This window comes from Fukomys damarensis, unplaced genomic scaffold, assembly GCF_012274545.1.
Source record: "Fukomys damarensis isolate Sample0158 unplaced genomic scaffold, DMR_v1.0_HiC HiC_scaffold_38, whole genome shotgun sequence".
Taxonomy (NCBI): Eukaryota; Metazoa; Chordata; class Mammalia; order Rodentia; family Bathyergidae; genus Fukomys; species Fukomys damarensis.
In genome coordinates this window covers 61,543,530-61,569,930 of record NW_022900950.1, presented here as the reverse complement: position 1 = coordinate 61,569,930, position 26,401 = coordinate 61,543,530, and the positions used below count along the sequence as shown (strand labels likewise).

Here is a 26,401-nt window from a genome sequence, read left to right as displayed (position 1 = left end):
AAGTAAAGGCTGGATTACTCTACTAGAATGAAAGCGTACATATCAAGAAGATATTAGCCCATGTAATGGAAGAGGTGATGCTGAACTTAGGATATCACACAAACAAAAAAATGAAATGATGTATTCTTTGTACTTAGTATATCAGATACAGTGATCTCGTCTACATTACACACAGACACACACACACACACACACACACACACACACACATACACACACACAGGTGGCGATTTGAAAAGAGAGTGCACCCCGTAGGTTGGACTTTGGTGCTGTGTTTTTAAACATAACCAGGTTCATATGGGACATTATGGGTCTTTAGTTGCATATTTTCCTTAATGAGGGGATGGACAGTACCTCACATTGCTGCTCTGTTACCAAGCCTATCTTTACTCCCTACCTCTCTGCCATTTTGTGCATATGTGTGCCTTTTTTTAGCCTCATAATTGGGAAATAGATTATCTTTGTAATATGTCAATTTGGAATGCAAGAACATACAATGGAAATTAAAATTATACTTTTGGAAAGCTTTATTATGAACATTTCATAGTTTCTTAGAGATGTATTATATAAATTGAAGTGTCTTATTTGCTTCATAATTTTACAAAATATTTTAAGCAGTTGCAGAGAACCTAGTAGCCCAGTTATGGAAAGTCAATGATGTCAGTGAGGAATAATGAATAATATATCATTTCATCTGATACAGACTTTAGAAAAAGAAAGCAAATTGAAGTTGGAAGAATTTACTCAAGAGCTCCTACACAACCTTTGGTACATTCTAGTTTGCTTCTAAAAGGATAGTTTCCCATTTTTATATATGTAACAGTTGCATAGAATACAACTAATGACATCTTGTATTGAATTTAAGATGATGAATTTGTTTCTTCTGGTCCATAGCATATCAAATTCTCCTGTTTTCATTGATAGCATTTTTCAGTTAGATGTGATAATCCTAGAAACATTTATTTGATTAACTTTACTGTTGTTTAGAATGCTTCCAAAGGTATCTACTTTGTAATTATTGTAAGTATGGATTTTTAGGAATAAACTTAATTTCCACTATGTACACAGTAAAAATTCATTGTTTTGCACATTTAGGGAAAACTTTTAGTTACAAAAGAATAATTTTGATGGAAAATGACAAGTAGATCAATACATTTTTGTGTTCCTAAAGACTTCTGAGTCTTGTATTTGTTTTTTTATATAGAAAGAAATTTTTAATATTTAGTTCCAAAAGAAAATTCTCATGAAAACTGACAAATATTTTATATTTGTAAAGAATTCTGTGAATACTATTCATTTTTTAAAATGTTTTCTTTCATGTTATACTATAGGAATATGCATAAGAGAATAGGAATATATTTTCAAGGGGCTTTCCAAAATATTTTCCATTCTTTCCTGAATACGAAGTAAGTCATCAGTAATTTCTAGATACTTGCCAGTAAGTCTGATTGAGCATTGCTTCTACTCAAGGGTAAGCAGCCTCCAAGCAAGGTGTTTAGTGAGAATGTATTGGACTTATATAAAGTTGTTTACTTTAACAAAATTAGTTTTGTTTTCATAGTGACTAAGACCTACTCCTCTAGAAAGCATCAAGATTTAAGTTGAATTTGTTCAATCTCACTTGAGGAACTCGAGACAAAAATTGAATAATTAGGCAAAAAAAACATTTTTGGCTTTGTGAAACCTGTCTAGTTATACAAAGCTTGACTATCTACTAATGTTGAAGGAATTATAACTCTGAGCCGGAAGACATTTATAAGATTTTCAATTTTTTTCAAACTGAAACCTCCACTAGTTTTTTGAGTCATAAAAATATACAGACTATTGTAGTATCCTGAAAAATGTTGAGAAGGATAAATGAAGCCATTAAAATAGGTAAGACTTAGACACAAATGAAGTCCAATCAAAAAGTCAGGATCAGTGGCAGTCTACTTATATTTAATACTATAATTTTTATATTTTATTTTATTAGTTTTATAAGACTAATATATCTGTAAAGTCACAGCAAGTTTGCCATCTATACTATTAAACTTTTGAAAGGGGGATAAAATATACATATATTTTTTAAATTATACTTTGGGAGAAAAATTAATCAGTTCTTAATTGAATCACTAGGCAGTATTTTAAGTTGAATATTAATGTATAATTTCAAGTGAGAACAATAATTCGTGGAGAAAACACAGGAAACTAAATTCTAAATGTGAAAGTTTTGAAAACATAGTACATACAGATATAAATTAAATCCTTAGACGTATAGTAGCTAGGCTTGAGATTGAGAACTAAACCATGCCGTCCGTATTTAATTCACTTCTGTACCTTTCCTGCCAAGTAATCCAGCCACATTGGATGTATCCACTTAACTCTCAGTCAATTTAGTGAACTATTGTATTCCAACATCTGTAAATAGAAAGCATTTATATTCTCACAGGATCTATGAAAATTGCTTCTCCCCTTATGCTTAATACAACCATATATAGTTGAGATAAATTAGAAAGTTGGTCCTTCTAAAATTATTGCTAGATAAATGTGTTTCAATCACTTGATTAATAGTATTATAATAATAAAATTTTAATTTACGGATATAGAAATAAAATAATATTTGTTAACAGTTATATGGCACTACCATTTGTTATGTGATAGGCAATGATATGTCATACTTATGAATTAACTTCTTTGTTTTTTAAAATATCCCCATACATTAGGGAGGTATAATTTTAGACATAGAGAAGAGGCAATTGAAATACAGCCACACGGCTCCTAAGTGCCAGATAGTTATTTAAGCCAAAACAATATTATTTAAAATTTCCAGTTCCTTATTCTTGTCTATTATCTAGCTATAAGTGCAAATTTTAAAAAAATAATGTTTTAAAGTAATGAAATGTTTTTATTTTTTAAGATACTCTTGACTTTCCTTTTGACATTTTGTATGTGTGAGTGTTTTGCTCAGGAACAATTTTTTTATGACTGTCCAATTTCAGTTATTTATTTTTCATTTACTTACTTGAGCCTAAAACACACATATATGTATAAGGTAACAGGAAGTACAAGTCTATTTAAGAACTGCCATATTATACAGAAGTATGTAAGAAATGATATTTTTTTTCTTAGTCTTAGAAAACACTTTCCAGGACTTTGATTATCACAATATGGTTTAGTAGGGACTCTTAGAGATCAATCTTACCATGATACAGCAAAATATTTTTTTAAGTGGCTAAATGGCTGTTTTATGAGAACATGGGGAAATAGTCAAAGGTAAAAATGGTTAAGGAGAAAAGGGAAAAGTTCAAACTTACATGTTCAACTTACTGGGGAAATCCTGAGTTGTCCTGGAATGTGAAGCCTAAGACTGACACTTGGTTCAGGGTGAGAATGCTGAGTGAAACTTTTCACAACAACCCTGGGACAAGAGGAAATTAAACTTATCCAGGTCAGAAATGATCCCTGTTTATTTGTAGAAACAAATTCAAAGCTCTGTGATGAAAGACATATATAATTTAGGTCTTCCAGTTTCTCACAAATTATAGTAAAATAAAACCACTCAATCCCAAACACCAATTGAAGATGAGATTTTGTGGTGAAATGATGAGGAAAGATAATAAGATGGTAGATATAGACCCCTCAGACTTCAAGTATGAAATAACAACCTGTGAAATATTTAAGAAAATAAAACATGAGATTTTTATAGAGAGAGTAATGAGTCTAGCAAAAATGACCAAGCAGTTTTGAAACAGAACCAAGTAAGACTTATGAAAATGAAAAAATGATAATTGAAATTAAACTATCAGTGGATTTAAGAGATTATATTCAGCTACCAAATAAATTTTTTTGTAGAATAGATCTAAATAAATGTATCCACAGTGGGATCCAGGCAGACATTATCATTAGAGGTATAAAAGTAGTTGTTAAGAAACATGTAGAACAGAATGAAACTGCCTATCCCATAATCAAAGTCCTAAAGGATAGACTCAAGAGGATTAATGAAAGACAACATCATTTGATGACTAAATAGTCAAGGTGAAGAATCCATATAATAAATGGAAAACATGTAGATCAGATGAATAAAGTGAAATGCACCCAAAAAAATTACAAAGTGGGGTGTGATAAGAAACTTCTCTAATCCCAGCACTGTAGGAGGCTGAAAACAGGAAGATCACAAATTTGAACCTAGCCTGGACTATGTAGCAAGACTGTCTGAAAATAAATATAGTAAAAGGACCAAGCTGTAGCTCAGTGGTGGAACTTCCTGAGTTTGATTACCTTGACTGAGAAATTTAAAAACACCAAAGATGTAAATCCTCCAAAGCAACCAGAGAGAAAAGGTATAATTCCCAACCTAACAATTAGATACAGATTATTATTAACAAAAGTAGAAGCCAAATGAAAATGAAGTATCTTCACATAACAGTGAATAATAAGTGTTCTCCCAATTTGGAATACTATTGGTAGCAAAACTCTTCATCGAACAGAGGCTGAATTAAGGCTGTTTAAGTAAGCAGAAAATAAGGATATTGTTAAAGGGCCATTTAAAACAGTTTGGCCAATTTTTTTGTAGCAGGTCAGAAAGTAAATATTTCAGGTTTGCAGGTCATATTCTCTGTTGCAGCTGTTCAACTGGAGTCCTGGACAAACAGCATAGACAGTATGTTCATGGGTATGGCTATGGTAGATGACCCAAAGATTATCATCTGCTGAATGTGCTAAAAAGGATTTACTTAAAGAAGTCAAAATGTCCCACCAATCCTGAAAGAAAAACATAAAGAAAAACTTTGTCTAGCTTGTTTTGTATAAAAATGACCCAATTTCTCTGCTGGTCAACAAAGTTATATAAATTCAGAGAGATAGCTGAAATTTAGGGGTTTTATGTTCTCCACATTATTCACAGGGGAAGGTAAATAAGGATTAATTAATTTTAAATCTATAGTTTGTGAAATTACATACTATGGATAACCAGTAGAAGGATAAAAATATCAGGTGCAAATCCCTAAATCTAGGGGGGAGATAGGGACCAAAAAACATTTTTAAAAAATTAAATAAAAAGCATAACTTTAAACAAAAGGAATAGCAAGATGTCACAATAAAATTTCTTTAAATGACTCATTACATTTTTTAAAATCTAGCCTTATTTTTTTAATTTAATTTAATTTTATTTTGGTTCTCTGAGACGGGGTCTCACTATGTATTTCAGGCTGGACTTAAACTCACTATGTACCTACCCCAGGCTGGCTTCCAACTCCCAGTGATTCTCTGGCCTCAGCCTCCCAACTGCTAAGATGCCTTATTAAAAGAAACCTGCCTATAGCATAAAATATTGAAGGTTTGAAGTAATAGGAAAATTAATGCAATGTAAGTCCAATATTAAAAGAGGGAAATACGTTAAGAGTAATGTAGACTCATGGCCAGAGATTACTTCCTGATGGTAAAAGCTTATTTCCCCTGAATGTGTCGAAAATTCAGCACTTCATGTGTATACTAATATAGCCCCCAAATGACAATGTAAAAATGACTAAACTATAATAAGGATAAGTTTACAGATTTAGCATTACATATGGAATGTTCTCTAATTCATTTGTAAGTATAGCAAAAACTGTTAAAGATGTAGGAGCTTTAATTTAATTAACACACTTATTTTGAAACTAAACTCTAATTAAAGAATGCGTATTTTTGTCCCACACAAGTGGAACGGTTATGAAATTGATTATGTGCGTGAGGCCATGAAAGATCTTTCAATAAATTTCTAAATGTCAACTTCATTCATTGACTACATAACATGAAACTAGAATTAAAACTAGAAAGAATGAAATATGTAAAGCTGTATTTTGAAATTTTTAAAGATATAATAACTCATGTCAGGAATGAAATTGTTAAAAAAAATAGGACAGGACAATATTGAAGATATTCTCCATCAGAATTTGTGGCTTGTGATAAAAGTGATCTACAGGCCTTTATACTCATAATCCTTTTATTAAAAAGAAAGAAAAAAGACTAAAATTAACAAGGTAAGCACTTGACTTCAGATTTTTTTTTTTTTTTTTTTTTTCTCCTGGGAATTGAAGTTGTGTCTTTGTGCTTGCAAGGCAGGTGGTGGAACCACTGAGCTAAATCCCCAGCCCCAGAAATTTTTTAAAAAGTATTGCTTGATTTGAGGAAAATAGAAAATTAAAGAATGAATAAAATAAAAAGTAATATAGAATTATAAAAGCCGAAATGCTAATTTGAAGAGACAAATGAATTAGATAAATTCCTGAAACGATTAATCAAGAAAAAGATGTAATGAGAATGTAAAAAGAAATACAACTAAAGACCCAGAAGATAGAGCATGCTATAAAAATTTGTAGCCCAGAATTAAGAAACTTTGATAAACTAGATGTCTTTCTAGAAGAAAATAACTTTCTAAAATTACTTTAAAAGAAATAAAAAGCTTGAGTAGTTCTCTGTATCTAATTTCTAATTTAATGACTTCTTTAGAGTCTCCTAAAAATTAAATGCTTGGCCCTCAAAGTTTCACAGATGAGTTTTACCAAATTTTAATGAAATGATTCCATAGAAATGAAATGCCAAAAAAAAATAGCTATGATAAAATGTTCAAAACAGATAAATTTCTCCTAACTTGTTTATCCTAAAAATATGAAAGTGGGGTTTGATGTTAGACTGTTCATTGGTATCTAGAATATTTAGGAACTATAAAATATTAAGATAGAGGCAACCTAATGGAAAAGCAGCCAAAAATATATGAATTGGTAATTCGCAGAATAGCAAATTCAAATGTTTTACAAAAACACATGGGAAAAATGTTTGAGCTGATTAGTAGCTTAGAAATACAAACTAAAGGGCTGGGGATTTAGCTCAATGATGCTGTTGCCTGCCTCCACTACAAGCACCTGAAGTCAATCCCCTGTACCCACCAAAAAAGAAATACAAGTTAAAATGATAGGATACAATACATTCAGGCAGAACAGAAATTATAGTGTACCCTAGGAGACATTTGGAGAAATGTTCGTATCTGCATTGCTTATCATAGCCAAAAATTATAAGCAACCTAAATCCCACCAATGGAGTCAATAGCAACACAATTTAGTATAGGCAGTGAAAATGAAGTACACTTTATACATAAAAAGATGGGTCAATCTTAAAAATAAATATTGAGTGAAAGAGCAAGCCACAGATGTTAAAGGATGATGATATTTTCATGAAATTCAAAGATACTTAAGATAACAATAGCCACAAATTATAAAACATTATTCTCAGCCCAAACATTTCTAAATTTTACAGGCATGCATATATGCACATTTATTTAAACTCACTAGCTTTGGGCCATTTTGGTTTATCTGAAAAGCAAATATTTTCAATTGGTTGTAGCACAATTATTACATCACTTATGTAAAAAACATAAATTGTAGGGGGAAATAATTGTCAACTCACTTTCTTCCAGAATATACACATTGATGTTTTTTTTAGCTTATCTGTATATTTATGTATTAACATTTGTTTACTTATACATTGTTATGTAGATGTCTTACAACCTGCTGCTATCATAAAAAAGCATTTTGAGCTTTTAAACCCAGGTTATTGATCGTGTCTTTTAAACTGGCAGTCAAAATGTAGCTACAGTTCTGAAACCCTCCTTGGTCACGGGCATACTCTGATAAAGAGACAGTTGTGTCAGAGGAGGGCATGCACTAGTCTGTATCTGGGAAAGAGTGCTGAGAAAATGACTTTTGACAATACATTGCTGAAGGTAGTAAGTGGTAAAACTATTTATTTGCCGACTAAATTAAAAACCTAGTCAAGATAAAAGCTCAGTGTCTTATTGCCAACTATCCTTATATCTAGCTCACCTTTAAAACTTCCTGGTTTTGAATTTAGGACTGAAATAAGGAGCAAATTTATTTAAAATAATATTTTTCTCTATTCAGCTTCTCACTTTAGAATATTATTACTTCTTAACATTTGGCATCAAAGAAAATCTCAAATTTCTATTTGAACTGGGATTTTAGTTGCAACATGAATGCCTATTTCTGTGCTATTGGCATTTTTCCAGGTAAATTCCTCTCCTAATAATTATAATATCAGAATAGTTATAATGTTAGATGACGTAGACTTTTACATGAAAATCAATAGTACATTTTCCCTAAAACAAAATAGCTTTAAGAACTACTTTAGACCTTATTTTTAAATGTAAACATTATTTTTATAGATCCTGAAAAGTGATTTTGACTTTTCATTTCCTAATGAATTCTAAAAGGGTGTGGCAGTTATATCTAGTAAAAGATGGTCTATTAAATGCTCACACATGCACCGTTTCATGGATGTTGGCTGAAGATACAAGTCTGTCAGATCAGACACAAACAATAGTTTATTATTTATAGCAATACTACTTGCCAGAGTAAAACCATCTTTGTAAATTCCAAAGTACACATTTCTACAGGGAACTGTGAAGAGGGCCAGGTAGCATTTGAAAAGATAGCTTGCAGCTGAGATGCTTGATTAATGCTTGTATGCTAAGAGTGTTTAATCATACACTTTCCCAATTGAAAATCTCCAAATGCTGTCCAGTACCTTTAAAACAAAATCCATTCTAAAGGATGCCAAATCATCAGGCCTGAGCTTACCTCCCTGGCTCATTACCGCTATACTGTCCTTTCTATTTCTTCACATTACCACTTCCCTATGTCTGGTTTGTTGTTCCTCCATCAGCCCCTAGCTGTCACCTTGACATTTAAAATTAAGATGGAAAAAAATCTGAAGCCTTATTGACCACCTAATGTGAAGTAGGTCCCCTAGGTACTCTAACAGACCCATTTTTAAAGATAGTATATCAAATTTTTGTTTCTTGCCTGTCTACCTCCTGATCCATATGTGTCTGTCTCTCTCTTAAACACTGTTGTGTTTTCTTCCAGTAACTATGTATTGTATGGATGGATATATAGGTTAAGATTCCATATCCTCTATGCTTTATGTTCCTTCTTTTCTCCTTATACTGTTTTGGCCAATAATATTACATTTTATTATGTGATTCTCGGTGAGGAATGTGGACTGTCTCTAGGGTTAAAAAAAGAATACTACAGTAAAACAGAAATTAATGTCTCCCCCTGAAATAACAAGACTCCTGCCTAGTTACATGTTGATCAAATTGTTTTTTATAAACTGAATCTTTATTGGTACTTTTTTGGGGGGTGGGGGGTGAGAGAGGGTCTCACTACATAGTTGAGACTGACCTGGAACTCACTGTGTAGCCCATGCTGATCTCAAACTCACAGTGATCCTACTGCCTCAGCCTCCCAAAAGTGGTGGGATTACAGGCGTGTGTCACCACACCCAGCTATTGCTACATTTTAGATATCCAATACAGTTACATTCATCCCTGGGATCTTGTACCTTCACATGACCTATCTTGATTCTTATTTTTCTCTATTTGATATTTGCACATGTGTGTCCTATTAATTTCACTTAGGAGTATGTCCTCATGTGCATCCACTTAGCTACAAATCTCTCTAGTTTTTCTTTATGGCTCAGTAGTATTCCATTTTATTAAAAAAAACACATATTTATCCAGTCTCCAGTTGATGGTCTGTTGGGCTGTTTCTAAATTTTGGCTATTACAAACTGTGCCTCTATAAACATGGTGAGCATATATCACTGTGGTATGATTCTTTTGGGAAGATACCCAGCAGGGGTATAGCTGGATCAAATGGGACTTCAAATACTAATTATTTAAGGAATTTCCATATTGGTTTCCACAGTATTGCACCAGTCTGCACTCCCACCAACAATGGAGAAGGGTTCCTTTCTCCACACAACCCCAGCAACATTTGTTATTGGTTGATTTCTTGACAGCAGCCATTCTTTCTGGGGTGAGGTGGAATCTCAGTGTTGTTTTCATCTGCATCTCTTGAATGATCAGTGATGTTGAACATTTTTTCATATATTTATTTACTGCTTTTACTTCTTTGAGAAATGTGTGTTCATTTCAGGTGCCCATTTTTAAATCGGGTCTTTATATTTGGGGGCCTGATTTCTTTGAGTTCTTTATATGTTCTAGATAGTAGACCTTTGTCTGAGGAACAGCTGGTAAAATTTTTTTTCCCCACATTGTAGGTTGTCTCTTAGCTCTGTTGGTAGTTTGTCTTGCAGTGCAGAAGCTTTTTAGAAAGATGAGATCCCAGTTGTTGATTCATTGTGCTAATTCCCATGCTACTGAGGATTTGTTCCTATGCCAATGTCTTCAAGTGTTCTACCTAGCTTATCTTTGAACAAGTTTAGTGTTTCTATTTTAATATTTAGATCTTTAAGCCACTTGGATTTTTCTTATCCTTTATTAAGTTGAAATAAAGACCATCTATTTCAATTTTCTTCGGGGTTTTCATCATGAATCGTTATTGACTTTTGTCACGTGATTTTTCTGCATCAATAGAGATGATCATATGGTTTTTGCCTTTGACTCTGTTAATATAGTGTATTAATTTATTGATTTATATATGTTGAACCATCCTTGCATTCCCTCGAACATTTAATTTTCTCAGGGTGTATGATCTTCTTGACGACCCTCTGTATTCTATTTGCCAGTATCTTATTGAGGACTTTTGTATCTATGTTCATTAGGAACATTGGCCTAAAGTTCTCTTTTCTGGTTGGGTCTTTCTCTGGTTTTAGAATCAAAGTAACACTTGCTTCCAGGAATGAATTTGGAAGTATTGCTTCCCTTTCAATTTCATTGAAAAGTTTAAAGAGTATTGGTTGTAGTTCTCTAAATGTTTTGTAGAAATCAGCAGTGAATCCATCAGGATCTGGGCTTTTATTTGTTGGTAAATTTTTCATTTCATTTTCAGTTTCACAGATTGTAATTGGGGTGTTTAGAATTTTTTCTTCTTCTTTGATCAACTTTGGTAATTTATATGTATTCGGAAATCTGTCCATTTCTTCCTACGTTTTCCATTTTATTAGATTAAAGGTTCTTCAAGTAGGTTTTGATGATCCTCTGGATTTCTGCTGGATCTGTTGAGACTTCACCTTTTTCATTCCTAAGTGCATTGATTTGAGCCTTTTTTTTCCTTTTTTTTTTTTTGATAAGTTGGTTAAGGGTTTATCAATTTTACTAATTGTTTAGAAAAGCCAACTCTTTGATTCATTGATTTTTTTTGCATTGTTGTCTTAGTCTACATCGCATTGATTTCTGCTCTGATCTTTATAATTTCCTGTCTTGTACGAGTCTTCAGTTTGTTTTGCTCTGCTTGTTTTGTTCTGCTTTTTCTAGAAGCTTGAGATTCAGCATTAGGTTGTTTATTTGAGCTCGCCCTGTTTTCCTTGTGTGGGCATTCACTGCTATAAGCTTCTCCCCTAAAACTGCTTTCATTGGGTCCCATAGATTCCTGTATGTTGTATTGGCATTAATTTATTTGTAAGAACTGTCTAATATCTTCAATTTCCTCTGTGACCCATTGTTCAGGCAAAAATTACTCAATTCCCATGTGTTTGTGAAGTTCTTGCAGTTTCTTTTGTTAGTGATGTCGGGTCTAATTACACTATGGTCTGATAATGTACATGGGACAACTTCCACTCTTTGCATTTACTTAAACATGTTCTGTGAACTAGTATGTGGTCTATTTTGGAGAATGACCTGTATATTGCCGAAAATAATGTATATTCTGATTTTGTGGGGTGGAACACACTGTAGATGTTTGTTAAGTCCATTTGTTAAAAATCTCAGTTCAATTCTAGTATTTTGTTGTTGATTTTTTTGTGTAGATGACCTGTTTGTGATAGTGGGGTATTTAGGTCCCCACTACTATTGTATTAGTGCTTATTTTGTTTTTCATGTCCCTTTATATTTGCTTTGTATTGTTGGAGGCATTAGTATTTGGTGCATATGTATTTATGATTGTCATCTCTTCCTCTTGGATTGTTCCCTTTACAAGGATGTAGTGACCTTCTTTGTCTCTTAATTAATTTTGGTTTTGAAATTTATTTTGTGTGCAAATAAGATAGCTGCCCCTGCTTTTTTCTAGGTTCCTGTTGCAAGGAGAACAGTTTTCCATCCTTTTACTTTCAGTCTATGAATTTCTTTTTGGACTAGGTGCATTTCTTGTATACATCATATTGTTGGATTTTGCTTCTAAATCCATTCTGCCAGTCAATTTCTTTTGCTTGATTTTTCTTTTATTTTCTTTTCTTCTTTTTTTGGTTTTTGTTGTTTTTGTTGTTGTTGTTACCAGGGATCGTACTCTGGACCTTGGGTTTGGGAAGCAGGTGGCAGAATCACTGAGCTAAATACCTGGCCCTTAATTTCTTTTGATTAGTGAAGTGCGGCCATTAACATTGATGGTATAACTGATATGTATTGACTTATCTTCATTGTGTTATTATCCTGTTGTTGTCTCTTTTTAATTATTTCCCCCTCCCTTTAATTTCTTGCCATGCCTGATGGGTTTACTCTGTTGGGCCTCATGAAGTTGTGATCTTCATTGTCTTTTTCTAGGATATTATTTAAAATTATTTAGAGTGCCAGCTTGCTATTATGAAATTTCTCAGGTGTTCTTTGCCATAGAAGCATCTTATTTCGCCTTCAATTTTTAAAGAGAGTTTTGCAGGATACATCAGTATAGGTTGGGGTTTGTTTTCTTTTAGCCCTTGAAATACTTCACTCCAGGCTCTCCTTGCTTGACTTGAGGATTTGTGTTGAAAAGTCTGCTGTGATTCTGATGGGCTTTCCTTTGCATGAGATTTGTTTGTTTTCTCTAACTGCTTGTAGTATATTTTTCTTCTGTTGGATTTTCTGATATCTCGATTATTATATGTTTGTGTGTAGGGTTTTTTTTATCATGGCTAGTTGGAGTCCTATATGCCTCACGTATCTGTATGTCAAATTTTTTCACTCTGGGAAATTTTCTGTCATTAATTATGTGAACTTTTTAATGTCATTTGGACTTTCTCCTGCTTTTTTATGTACTCCTATCAATCTTATATTATTCTTCTTTGTATCATCTAGGAACTGTTGGATTGTTTTCTCATCTTCCCTTACTATTTTTAAGAGATTCTTCTTTTCATGGTCACTGATCTTCATCCTTTCTTCTATATCTGATATCCTGTCTTCAGACTGGCTCAGCCTGTTATGTAAACTTTCAATAGAGTTTTTAATCTCCTGACTATCTGTTTGAATGTTTCATTGATTATATTTCTTTCCTATTTTGGGCATTCATGGTTTGCCTTTCTTTCCTATTCTGGGCATTTATGTCTTCTATCATGGCCCTGAGCTCATGTATTTTTTTTTTATTCATTTCTATTTTAGAGTCTCTAATCGTGTCATTCATTCTGCTCACCATCTCTGTAGTTATCTGGGAAATTATTTCTGTTTTAAATTTTTCTAGAGCCTCATTCATCTGTTTTGTTACTTACTGTGCTATCAGTTTAGGGTGTCCAGGTGATTACCAGACTTTTCCACCAAGAATTTGCCCTTGGTAAGCTGGAAGTCTGTGTTTCTATCTGAGCCTTTTTGAATGTCTTTGCATTTCTGTTATTTTTGTTGTTACTGTCCTTCGTTTGAAACCTGAGTTAATACTTCGATCTTCCTGTTATAGCTGATCTTTAGGTTTTGAGTCTGCAGTGACTCTGAGCCAATCTCTTTTTCATTATCCCAGGAAGGACAACTGATTAGATCCATCACAACATCTTAGCCCAAGTGATGCAATCAACACAAAAAAATCAAGCACAGTTTAGAAAATGACAATTTGTGGTAGTTATTAATCTATCACCTTTAACTGTGTGAATTAAATCAGAATTGAGGCTAGAGCTCAGGACAATCACCTTTATGAAGCCCCTGTGCTTCTGTGGTGTGAATCCAGGTACCACCACAGCCAGGAGGCCAGAAGTTGGGAGGGAGGTGGGGCTGCAGGCGCCTGTGCTGCTCCACCTCCTACCAGTCTGCTACTGAGGTGGGGGTTCTGGGGCAAGAGCTGCGAATTTTACATTTTTAATACCATTTGTGATAAACTAATGTGATAACTTGTTTTGTTTTATTGGCATTGAAATAAAATACAGCCGTTCTATTGTAATATAATACACTTACAGAAATCTATTTAGCTGCTAATTCTCACTAGTTATACATGAGAGGCATTTCTTGATTTACATAAAACTTAGAATTAGTAAATTAACTAATCACATATCTGTTGAGCTCTTTTATTACCAGTTTATTTTTGGTTTTGATCAACAGTCATAGGCCCTGGATTTATTTATTTTATTTTATTTTATTTTTTCTCCTTGGGTTTGTTGGTACTTTTTAAGTATACAGTACAGTTACATTTATCTTTCGGATCTTGTACACAGGACATATCTTTGTTCTCATTTTTACCCCATACCCCTGCCCTCCCTTCACCCACTCCTCCCTTCCATATTTACAAAGACTTTGTTTCCATTTTTTAATTTTCTCATATTTTTTTCTTTTCCCTTATTTCCTTTCCCCTACCCTTCCCACTTCCCCTACACCTTTAGTCCTTTTCTTCCTATTTCACATTGTCAATTATACGATTTGGATCTTATTTACATTTTTAGTTTTTCACACCAGAGAAACTATTCAGTATTTACACATGTGTGTCTCTTTTATTTCACTTAAGAGTATAGGCCCTGGCTTTAAACTGCCAAATATGTTTCTTTATGACACTTTTCTATATATGAAAAAAATGATATAAAGTAGACATAATATTTCAGCTTTTGTCCATAATTTCTTCAACTATTTTATTTATACTTGATAACTGACATAAGAGATATGGGAGACTAATTCAGTTATAAAATGCTGTATTTAAAATATATGTTGGTAAGCAGATTTATGTTAAAAACATTTTTTAGCTCTGTCTCCCTTCACCATTTTAGTTAATTCCACTTAGATGCAGGTGTTTTAAATATAACTGTGTATTTATGGATACATAGTATATTTATCATTTTATACACTTCTCTTGTAAATGACTGTTACTAAGAACTAACTGTTTTCTGAAAGATATCTGATTCATAATTTTCCATGTTCTTGTGGAATCACTGATTAACGTTGATCATTTTTCAAAATTCTTTTGTAATAGCAAGCAATAAAGGAGAACCTCCGAAAAAGAGAAGAAGTAGAAAAAGAAAGACGTGCCAGAGTAGCTAAAGAATTAGCAGAGAAAGAAAGACGTGAACGCCAGCAAAAGAAAAAGCGATTACTAGAAATGAAGACTGGTGAGTACTATCAGATTTGCTACTTGTGTTATAAATGTTTAAGGTGTATACTGGTTACTTCATTATTGTTTTCGTGCACTTGGTAAAACAAGAAAGTAAGATTACTTGTTTCTGTATTTCAATCATAGAGCAGTTGTTTTATAGGCTTTTCTCCCTTAGTTTCCCAAAGAATTCTGTCTTGTTTTAGGTGCTAGCAATGTAGAGATTGGTCCTCTGGTATACTCTTTTGTTTCAAGTATATTCCCATTTTTTTCAGTATTACTTTGAAATCCAACCTTGAATAATGTTTATAAATTAATAAATTAACAACCATAGGAAAGTGACTCTGGGGGAGTCTATAGAACATGTAACCTAATCTCTTCAACAGGATATTCTATGGGAACAAGATATTTCATGGGAGGGAGAAGAAATGACCATAAAGTGATTTAAAGCACATAACAACCAATTACAACACATGGAATTTATATGTGCGCTAATCCTAGCAAATAACTCTAGGAAAATATAATCTCAAAAAATTTTGAATCTTGCTTTTTTTTTCTTTCCTTGTAGATGTGACAATGTTATCAGTATGTTTCACAGTATCTTTTAGATTTCATACTGAAATTTCACACACAAAATGATGTGATGCTTGGAATTTAAGTCAAAATAGTCTGGAGTGACTGGCAAGTTGGTGATATTATAGCTGAAAGATTACCTGTAAACAGTTGCTGCTAAAGCTGGGGAGTTATGAGAAGGGATATGGCTCACTACTCTCTTCTTTACTTTTTTGTATTTTCAACTTTTTAAAATAGAAAAGGTGCTAAAGAAAAAAGTGTAAAATTAATGGTTTTATAGACACCTCAATATTTTCAAAAGGTGAAAGATATCACTAATGTAGAAGCAAAAGAATCAAGTAAATTGTCAACTCCTGCAAGTTCTGGTTCTTGTACCTCTAAGCCACCAAGGATTGCAGAAGGCTTTAATTATAACCCTTCAGTTTCCCTGCTAAGTCACCATTCAGCATTACAGATTGGCCTAAGGTTTCTCCTAAGGCTAGACAAAGATGCTTAATCTGCCTTCTTTATTTTCACATTCGCAGGCACATTTAATATCTAATAAAGCAAACCAGATACCTCAATGTATCACACTTGTTTTTTCTATGGGAGAATAATCATTTCAGCAGTATTTCATCTTCATGTTAGAAATTTGGCAAATGCTTTGAGAAATATGCTAACCAATTAATAATTAATTAAAAAGGAGCTCAGGAAGATCTAGTATTGGTTTTAAAAATATGCTTCTGGAATAATTTTAAATTCATATATATTGCTAATTTATGGAACATGCTGTCATTAGAACATTTGCTCATTTAGTATCAGCTAAAACAGCCATGTAGAGATGGCAAAATAGTTCTGCTTTTTTGTTTTGTTTTTTTGCTGGGGCCCTATCACACAAAGCCTCTAGTTTTCTTTGTTTTATCTGTTGGAAAAATTGAAATTTGATAGAATATAAAACTTTTGGTCAACCTTTCAATTGAATCTTCTTTTATTTTGAAGTGTATGACAAGATGTATTACTTTTTTTTTCCTTAAGTTTATTTTAGATATACAATATGATGACATCATTTGGTATTTATAACTTTACATAATATATCTTGGGTCTTATTTTTTCCCCCATTCCACTGCCTCCCTTCAACTCCTCTACCCATTCTTGTTTACAAAGACTTTGTTCTGTTTTTTCCTTTTCTCATATTTATTCCTTTCCCCTACCTTTTTGGACCTTTTCTTCTATTTTGCATTATCTATTATGCATTTTGGTCCTTATTTACTCTTTGGATTTCTCACACCTGAGAAACTATTCAGTATTTACAGAAGTGTGTCCTGTTTTATTTCATTTGAGTATCGCCTCAGTGTGCATCCATTTAGCTATAAATATCTCCAGTTTCTCATTCTTTATAGCTGAGTAGTACTCCATTTAATTTTTTTAAAAAAACACACACACATGTAGAGCCAGGGAGTAGCAGCCGTCTACCTTGTAAGCACAAGTTCCTGAGTTCGATCTTTGGTACCAAAAAACAAAACAAAATACATCTCTTTATCTAGTCTGTATGTGGAAACAGCCCAATTGCCAATTTAATCTTAATATTTTAATTCGTTAATTTGTATTTCTCTTGAAAATTTACTAAGTAGGAATAACTAACTTTATCTTATTTTTCTAGTTTTTGTTAGTTCGTGTTTGTGATGCATAATGAATACATTTATTGTAGGGATTTGGTACATATTGCATCATTATCTTTTAAACTTACTCTTCATCCTTAAATCTGCTTCTCATCTACTAAAGGTGTACCTCCCTGTTTCCTATCATCTGTCTTTTACTCTTCAAATTATACTTGAAATTTTTCATATTATAAAAACCATGCGATTAGTTAACCTTCTGTGTCTGATGTAGTCTACGCGTTGTAGTCTCAAAGTGCATCCATTTTCCTACAAACATATCTTTCTTTATGGCTGAGTAGTACTTCACTGGGTATATATGACATTTTCCATATGCATTCATCTATGAATAGAAACTTCTAAGATTTAGCTATTATGAAGTATGCTGCAATAACCATGAATATGAATGTATTACTGTATTAAGATGTCTTTAACTCTATTGTGAAGATAGCCAGAAGGAAAATAGCTGAGTCCAATGAAATTTCTATGTTGGCCTTTTTGAGGGAGCTCCACAGTGACTTATATAGTGGTTGAACGAGTTCACATTCTCACTTACAGTGTAGAAGGGTCCTCCCAACCACCACCATCACCAGCATCTGATCTTTTTTCAGTTCTGAATAATAGCCATTCCTTCTGTAGTAAGATGGACTCACAATGTTTTGACTTGCATTTTTTTCTAATGGCCAGCCAGATATGCTACATTTTTTCATGTGCTTATTTGTATTTCTTTTTAGAGAGGTCTATTCATTTCAGTTGCTTAATTTTTGAATGAGTCTTTTATTTTGGACTTCCAACATTTTTACATTCTTTGTATATTCTAAATAGTATACCTCTGCCCAAGAAGTTGTTGGTCAATTTTTCTTTCCCTTCTGAAGTTTAGCTCTTCACTTCTTTGGTTATTATTTCCTTTGTTGTTAAAAAGATTAAAAATTTTACATAATCCCATTTGTTTATTCTTGGTGTTATTTCTTGTGCAGTTGGGGTACTGTTTAGAAACTCTTTGCTTATGGCAATGACTTCAAGGCTTTTTTGTTTGTTTGTTTGTTTGTTTGTTTTGTTTTGAGACAGGGTCTCACTATGTAGTTCAGACTGCCCTTGAACTCACTGTGTTGCCCAGGCTGGTCTCGCACTCATAGTGATCCTCCGGCCTCAGCCTCCTGTGTGCTGGTATTGCAGGTGTGCGCCACCACACCTGGCGCCTTCAAGGGTTTTTATCTTCTAGCAGATTGAGTTTCTGTTTTTATATCTAGCTATTTTATCTACTTTGCTTTTACTTTAGTAGGGTGAGTGATATGGTTATAGATTTAGTCTTCTTTCTGTTGGCAACCAGATTTCCCCAAACCATTTGTTAAAGAGCCTGTGTTTTCTCCAGTATATATATTTTTGGCATCTTTGTCAACTATCAGATGGCTGAATATGCCAGGAGTTGTTTCCCTGTCACTGTCTAGGATTCTTTTGAATATTTTCTGCATATGTTGGTAATAGTCATGTATGTTTTTAGGATTTCTTTGTTATGGAAAGTCAATGTCCATCGACTTTGAAGACTAATTTTGCAGGATAGAAACCTGGGTTTGTAGTTGTTTGCTTTTAAGGCTTGACAAACTTTGCTCTAAGTTATCTTGGTCTTTAAAAGCTTGTGCATAGAAATCTGCTGCAATTCAGATAGGCTTGCCTTTCTATGTAACTTGCTGTTTTTCTCTAATAGTTTTTAGTATTTCTCCTTCTGTTGAATTTCTGAATTTTAACTATGATATGTTGTGAAGAAGTTCTTTTCTGATCATGGATATTTGCTGTTCTGTATGCTTTTTGTACTTGAATATTGAATTCTTTCCCTAAATTTGAAGTTTTTTCTTCTGTGATTTCAGGGAATAAATTTTTAAATCATTTGAGTTGATTTCTAGTTTTTCTTTTATTCTGAAATTTTTCATATTGACTTTATTTGAGTCATTTAGCAGCTCTTGAATCGAGGTTGCATGTTGTGTTGTCATTTGTAGGGTAACAATGAGTTTATGATCTGCTATATCCAGCTTATCTTCAATTTCTAGTACTTTATCCTCAGGGCTGTGAATTTGGCTCAGTGGTTCCACCGCCTTCCTCGCTAAGCAAAAGGGCCAGAGTTTGATCCCTGGTACCAAAACAAACAAACAAACAAAACAACAACAACAAAAAACTAATACTTTGTCCTCACATTGTTCAAATCTACTGTACTATCCATGGTTTCTATTGAATTTTTCATATCTTGTATTTCTGCTTGCTTTCCTTTCATAATTTCTAACTCTTTTACCAAACTAGTCATTCATATCTTTTGTCTTAATTTTTTTGTTTCTTCTTATGCTGTCTGACATTTTATTAATGCTTAATAAAATCCTCTTTGAACTAAGTATTGTATGAATTTGTTTCTTCTTTATATTTGTCAAATATTTTCACCATTTTGTTTTTGGGTTCTTTGCCTGTATCTTCTTCATTTAGTGTTCTTAAGATTAGATTTGGGAAAGTTCTTTTTGCCTTGATTTGTCATATTTTTATTGTTTTCATTCTGCAGGATATAGATTAGTTAGGTTTAAAATGCTCCTTTATTTCTCTGAAGATGTCTTTAGTTAGAATCTGTCTCCCTGTGATGTGTCTTTAAGTTTGGTTATGTTTTAGCATTTGAACCTCTCTTCCACCTACTCAGCATAATATTTGAGGGTCCCTTAGTGTCCCACCTTCCTGTGGGGGTTTGATCTCCAGCACCACACAGAGGAGAAAGTGAAACACAGTAATGTCAGTGACAAACCAGACACTAGCATTTGGTGAAAATCAATAAACAGGCCACTGTTAGCAATAGCAAAGATCAGCAATAGTAATCGAGTCAAAGAAAAATAGAATATTGATATACTATAAAAATCAAAAAACATTACCACTATACCACCCTTAACAATAGAAAAGTGGTCTGCAATAATAATAATATTAACACATATACAAACCAAACATTGACAGAGTAAAATATCTATGAAATGTAATAGTTATACCACCATTAGTAATAGAAAAGAATTCAGCATAATAGCATAGAGTCAACTAAATATCTTAAAAATAAAGCCTAATAATAATAATGATGGAGGAGTGGGGAAGGAAAAAGAAAAGTAAAATCTGAAAAACAAGAAAAAGGAAGTTGAAGATAGCAGAAAAGTGAAGGTACTACTCTGCCATAAGATAAACTTGAGACACTTGTAGGAAAATGGATGTATCTTGAGACCATAATGTTAAGTGAAATAAATCAGACACACAAACTTAAACATTGCATTTTTATCTTATAGGAAAAACCCAAAATATATATAAAAATCAAAATAAATGATAAATACTGGGACGTAGGGAGATCTTTTTTAAATGGGAAGGGGATAAGAGATGAGGGAATGGGTAGGAGGAGAGGAAAACTAGATGAAAAAGGAATAAGCAGTGTAATCATTATGTACTTCAAACATGCACTAATGAAACTAGAAACAGAAAAAAACATTCCTTTAAAGAATGAAAGCTGGTTGAAAGAATTAGTAGAAGTAACAAAAGAACAATCAGGAAAAAGAAAAGCAAAATATCAATAAAGAACAAAAGAAAGGGCAGATAACCCCAAATTATTAAAGAAAAAAAACAATGAAAAAGAGAAAAAAAATTATTTGTGTGTTTGAGTGAGAGGTTTCTTTCTAAGGCTTGCTTTATTGGAGTTCACCAGAAATAGGGGAGGGACAGTGAGTCGCTACTAGGTCCTATTTTATTTCCATACCCACTTTTTTTGTGTATATGCCAAGTCCTGGACTTCCTTTTCTCATGGGCAGGATCAACCAATGGTATAGTATCTGCCTGTATTCACTCCAGGGGCTGCTAGTGATTGTGCCCCTTTTTGTACCCCGAGTCACTGTTGCCTGTTCTTAGTTTTTGTCCTGTGGGCTTATGAGAAGCTCCTGACTCCAGAGACGCCTCTCTCCTTAAATGAGCCTGCTGTGGCAACTTTCCAATCCAAGGTGTATCCCTGATCATGGTGACAAATGAAGACAAAGTTGTATTACAAAAATTTTATGATTTTTCTTTTATTGTTTTACTGGTGTAGGAATTAAACTTAATACCTAGGACACTTTTTTTGTTTCTTTTATTCATCAACGGCCCCCCCATCCTATACTAGGATTATAGTGTTGAATAAGAATAAATATGGTCTCTGCTGAATTGAAGATTAAAATGATAATGAGTCAGACAACCAAATATATGATAATTTCATAATTTATATGAAATAAAAGGATAATGAGACGGAGAACGCCAGGTGGTGCTAGGAACAAACTTCGGTACACTTCTTTATTTAAAATATTGGTTAATAAAAATTTTCAGAAACTGACAAGATTTATAACCGGTTTTTTTAGGCTAAATAGTCTCATGTGTATGTGCTATGCTGTATGTGTTAGTACTTTTTAGACATCTTATTTGAGAATCCGCTAAAACTTTATATAATTTTTCTTTGCAGGTTGTTACATTTTAGTGCAGAACATCTTACTGCCCAAACACTTGTTGAAATATTCCTAGCTGTCCCAGGATTAAGAAAATGTAGAAGGAGGGCTGGGGATTTAGCTCAATGGTTTGGTGGCCTGCCTTGCAAGCGCAAGGACCCAAGTTCAATCCCTGGTACCAAAAAAAAAAAAAGAAAATGTAGAAGGGTGAATTTTTTAATTTACATTAGTATTTATACCTCACTGGACCAAGAGCTTTTTATTTTATCTTATTTTTATATGTAGGCTACACATCTCAGTGTGATGGAGAAAGGGAAAAATCTTCACATAAGTCTGCCATAAACCCACAGAGAGCTTCCTTCTATATATTTTCCTGACTTTAGTATTCCTACCTTGCAAATAAGAACTGAGTATGTTTTCTTTACAGATTTACAAATTCTTGTATCACTACCTGAAGTAGTAGAGTAAATTAAACCCTTGTTCTTTCTTACCCTCCATAAATCATTGCTTGCCCTTGGCAAGAGAATAGGCAACTATTTCCAAGTCTACTATTATTTATTATCACCATCATTTCATGATGTGGTTTTTGTTAATAAAATGAAAATAAAGGTAAAATAATGGGCGAAACTTTCCCAAGAAGAAAAATGAAGCATTAAAGGTCTTTTGAGCAGCAAAACTAAAAAAGCACAGAATCTTATGTTACCCTTTTAAAAGGTCATTTTTCTTATTTTTGTTTTCTTTAAAAATGATGAGTCTGGTGCTTTTTTAAATATTCACATATACGATTCTGATTTTCTTCTGTTGAATGACTTGGCATTACATTAAGCAAATTATATTCTCTTAACTTCTTTATTCACATTGTAAATTTTGAATAAATTTTCTCAAGTTGATGTTTAAGTTAATTACTTTAAGAAAATAGCTAAAATATTAAACATCTGATGGAGAAACTAATAAGGTTAGATACTAGTATTGAACTAGTTAATCAGTTTATTTAAAATGTGTAACTATTTTTATTGTTTCTAAGAAAGAATGACAGTAGTAATTTATGTGATTATGTACAACTTTTTCCAAACTCCATTTCTGTTTCTTACTCATGGAAGCAAGTAGGACATTTGATAATAGAATTAAAATATTATGCTTTAAGACTTCCTGAGGATGTAAGTTGAGTCATATAATTTTCAAATAGCACATCCGAATGGCCTTCAAATGGACTCAGTGTTGTGTAATTATGTTTTGTGGGGGAAGTAAATAAGAGCTTATTTAATGGAGCAATAAAAAGTATATGAGCAGCTCCTATATTTTAGTCTTTAGCTTACAATTTGTCTATTATTTATTAGACTTGAATGTCTCATTTGGTGCAACTTCAGTCTATTAAATAAAGAGATAATTAGCTTTTAGAAATCCATTGTTTACCCACATGGCCAAACTGCTCCTTTGTTTTCCATTCTGCAGTTTAGAATAGCTAAGCAATTAGGCATCCATTTTAGAGGAAATGCATATTACATAAATACTGCTTAGGAATGGCTTTGCCAATCTCAACAGATATGCAATTAATGTGTGTACTTGCTTTCATAAAGGGTTTGACAATTACCCTGTCCTCTGCAGATATCATAAAATTTAGATTATTTTCCATAATTACACATATTCTACTTTTGAGCAGTAGTGCTTTCAGTTTTCTAGTGTTATTGGCAATTGATGCATATAAATAAGGCAATAATTTTAATAAATTCTCTATGTAAAAGGGCAGAACAAATTAATTTGTATTGGCTTGGAAGTATTCATCTTTTGTTTTCTCCATCTTATGGAACTAATAATCATAACTATTATTACATTTATTATTTGTCAGTCTCTGCATATGTTTACTATTATATGTAATATTTATAATAAACTCTGTGACTATTTTCATCAGAAAGGATACTTGCACATTATCATGAATTTGGCTAGAAGTAAAGCAGTATTCAGGTTACCTGTCTAAAGATTATCTTTTTATATTGTGCTATTATTTCTTCACCACTGATAATTTCACCATTGTGCAAGAAAAATGGAGCCAAAATAATTATTAGTAACTGGTAATGCACACTCCTTTTTCTATGTAAGAAGGGTCTGAATTTTTATCCCTGGAAAAGTTAGGTTAAAGAAACAACCATTCATCATTCCTTTCGCAATGTAACCAGTGATTTCACACCAACTGGTGTCTTCCTTTGTGTTTACAAGTTTTATTGGGTTCCCCAAATTAGAAATGCTTTCCTACTCCAGTTCAAGTTCCTTTTTTTTTTTTGATACCGGGGATCAAACTCTGGTCCTTGTGCTGGGTCCTTGTGTTTGCGAAGAAGACGGCAGAACCACTGAGCTAAATCCCCAGCCCTCAAGTTCCATTTTGATTCTTCCAATTGTCAAAGATTTGTTTATCTCCATATCAAGAGCTGGGAGGCTAACATCAGCGACACTACTCTTGTCTGGGAGGAAGGATTCATCAATGGTCTCCACAGCTCTGGGCTTCACAGAGTTGCCAGTGCTCAGACAGTTTCATAGGGGGAGGCAAATGTCTCCAGTACTTCAGATGTTTGACTCAACAGAAGTTAAGGAACCAGAGAATTGGTGGTCTCCTAGGTTTAAAAAGAGGCACAAATACTCAGTGTTCTTTACTTGAGAACACATCTGACATACATACTCCACTTCCAGCCCACCAGCTTCACTCACTGCCAAGTTCTTCCTTTTGATGATTAAGAGACTGCAGTTCTGTTCTGTGAGTAACATCAAGGGGTGTTTCGTAGAAAGTTTTTATATATAGTAATATAGATTATCATTTATGCGCAGGAATCTCTTCCACTTGAGTGACTCAGTTACAATTAAGAAAACTCCATTAACATGTGTATTTCTTCTCTGTGTAGCCTCACAAGACCCATACCCCATCCTCTGCCTCCTTTCCATAAAACCCATAAAAAAGAAATTGGGAAATTGTGTTCTTCAGCACGTTTTTTGTTTTTGTTTTTTTTTTTTATAACGGTACCAGGGATCAAACTCAGGACCTTGCATTTACAAGCCAGGCGGCAGCACCACTGAGCTAAATCCCTGGCAGTACAATATATATCTTGAAACAGCAGTTCTCTCTCCTTTCCTCCCTTCTCCTTGCTTTTCCCTTGCCCTCCCTCGTTATCTGTGTCAACCCCTGTTAAACAGCTTGTGGTTCGTTGTCATACTGACTAGTTATTGCTCATTTCAGAATGGTTTCTTCATTGCAGAATTGAAAATAGACTTCAGTTTTTGTTGTTTAGATACCAGTTATTATAAATTTTATTTGGGATAAAATAATTTAAATGTTAATGGTATAGTATGGATTCATTTTAAGAATTCTGTCAAAGAGAAGTGGTTAAAAAAGGGGTGGGGTTAAAAGTTCTGTCAAAGAAGTGTTTATATTAATATCACTGACTCATAACTTATTTTATCAAGCATAGATTTACCCTTTTATATTCTAAGGCAAAAATAGCTTTAGTAAATTATTTTGACCCTATCACAATATGGAGGATTCTATAACTTTGGCATATTTATTGTATTATGAGTTCAATCACATCCCCATCTTAATTGTGTGTAACATTGAATATTCGTTAGCTAATTGTTGTTAATAGTTTTTTACATTATGTGCATTTTCCAAAAGGGTGAGTTGTTTTTATTTGTTTCTTTGGTTGTTTGGTTTTGTTTTTTTCAGAGTCTCACTGTATATCCCAGGCTGGCCTTGAACTCACAGTGATCATCCTGCTTCAGCCTCTTGAGTGCTAGGATTATAGGCATGTATCACCAGAGCTGACAAAAGCAGTGAATTATTACTGTGATGAGTGCTTGCACATCAGATTCCTAATCCTAAGTGGAATTATTGGTAGTTAGTGGAAAGTTATATTATTTTTAATCTCAAAGGAAATGAGTATTTTCTTTTCAGACATAACTATACATCTTCCCACCATTTAAGAAACTCATTTACGTTATCTAATGCATGCCTTTAAATAAATCTTTTTGCATTTACCTTAAGCTATAGGGTCCTTCAGAGACCTGTAATTATTTTAGTCCATCGGAGGATAGATTTTTGAATTTATTTATTTTAGGTTTTTAAGACAGAGTCTAGCTGTGTAGTTTTAAGGCTGGTCTCAAGGTCATTATAGTTCAGGCTGGCCCCTAATTTATGGCAGTCCTCCTGTCTCAGCCTCCTGAGGGCTCAGATTACAAGCATGTGCCCCGTGCTCAACAAGAGGTAAATTTTATGCCATTGTTAAAGCCTTATGCTTATTGCCATCAAAAAACTGTAACAACAAATCAGACAAAATTTCAAGATTATTTTTACCCTAAGAGCATGTACATAGCTCCTTTTGTAATTTAGAAGTCCAAAATGCTCTGAAAATGAATGTTTTTTTAATGACTTCAGTGCCCAGGCTCTAATGTCAAACCTGATCTGATAAAAGGTCCTGATGGGATTTAGCTCTGTGGTTCCACCACCTGCCTTGAAAGTGCAAGGTCCTGAGTTCGATCCCCCATATCAAAAAAAAAAAAAAAAAAA

At 33.3% G+C, this 26,401-nt stretch overlaps 1 protein-coding gene across 1 annotated transcript in view; it reads left to right on the top strand.

Annotated features, from left to right (window-relative positions):
• Nucleotides 1–26,401, top strand: part of Diaph3 (diaphanous related formin 3) — a 479,227-nt gene that overhangs the window by 315,619 nt on the left and 137,207 nt on the right. The window contains exon 25 of the mRNA XM_010636939.2: nt 15,063–15,198. Coding sequence (XP_010635241.1) covers nt 15,063–15,198 — 136 coding nt within the window. The remainder of the gene's footprint in view (nt 1–15,062; nt 15,199–26,401) is intronic.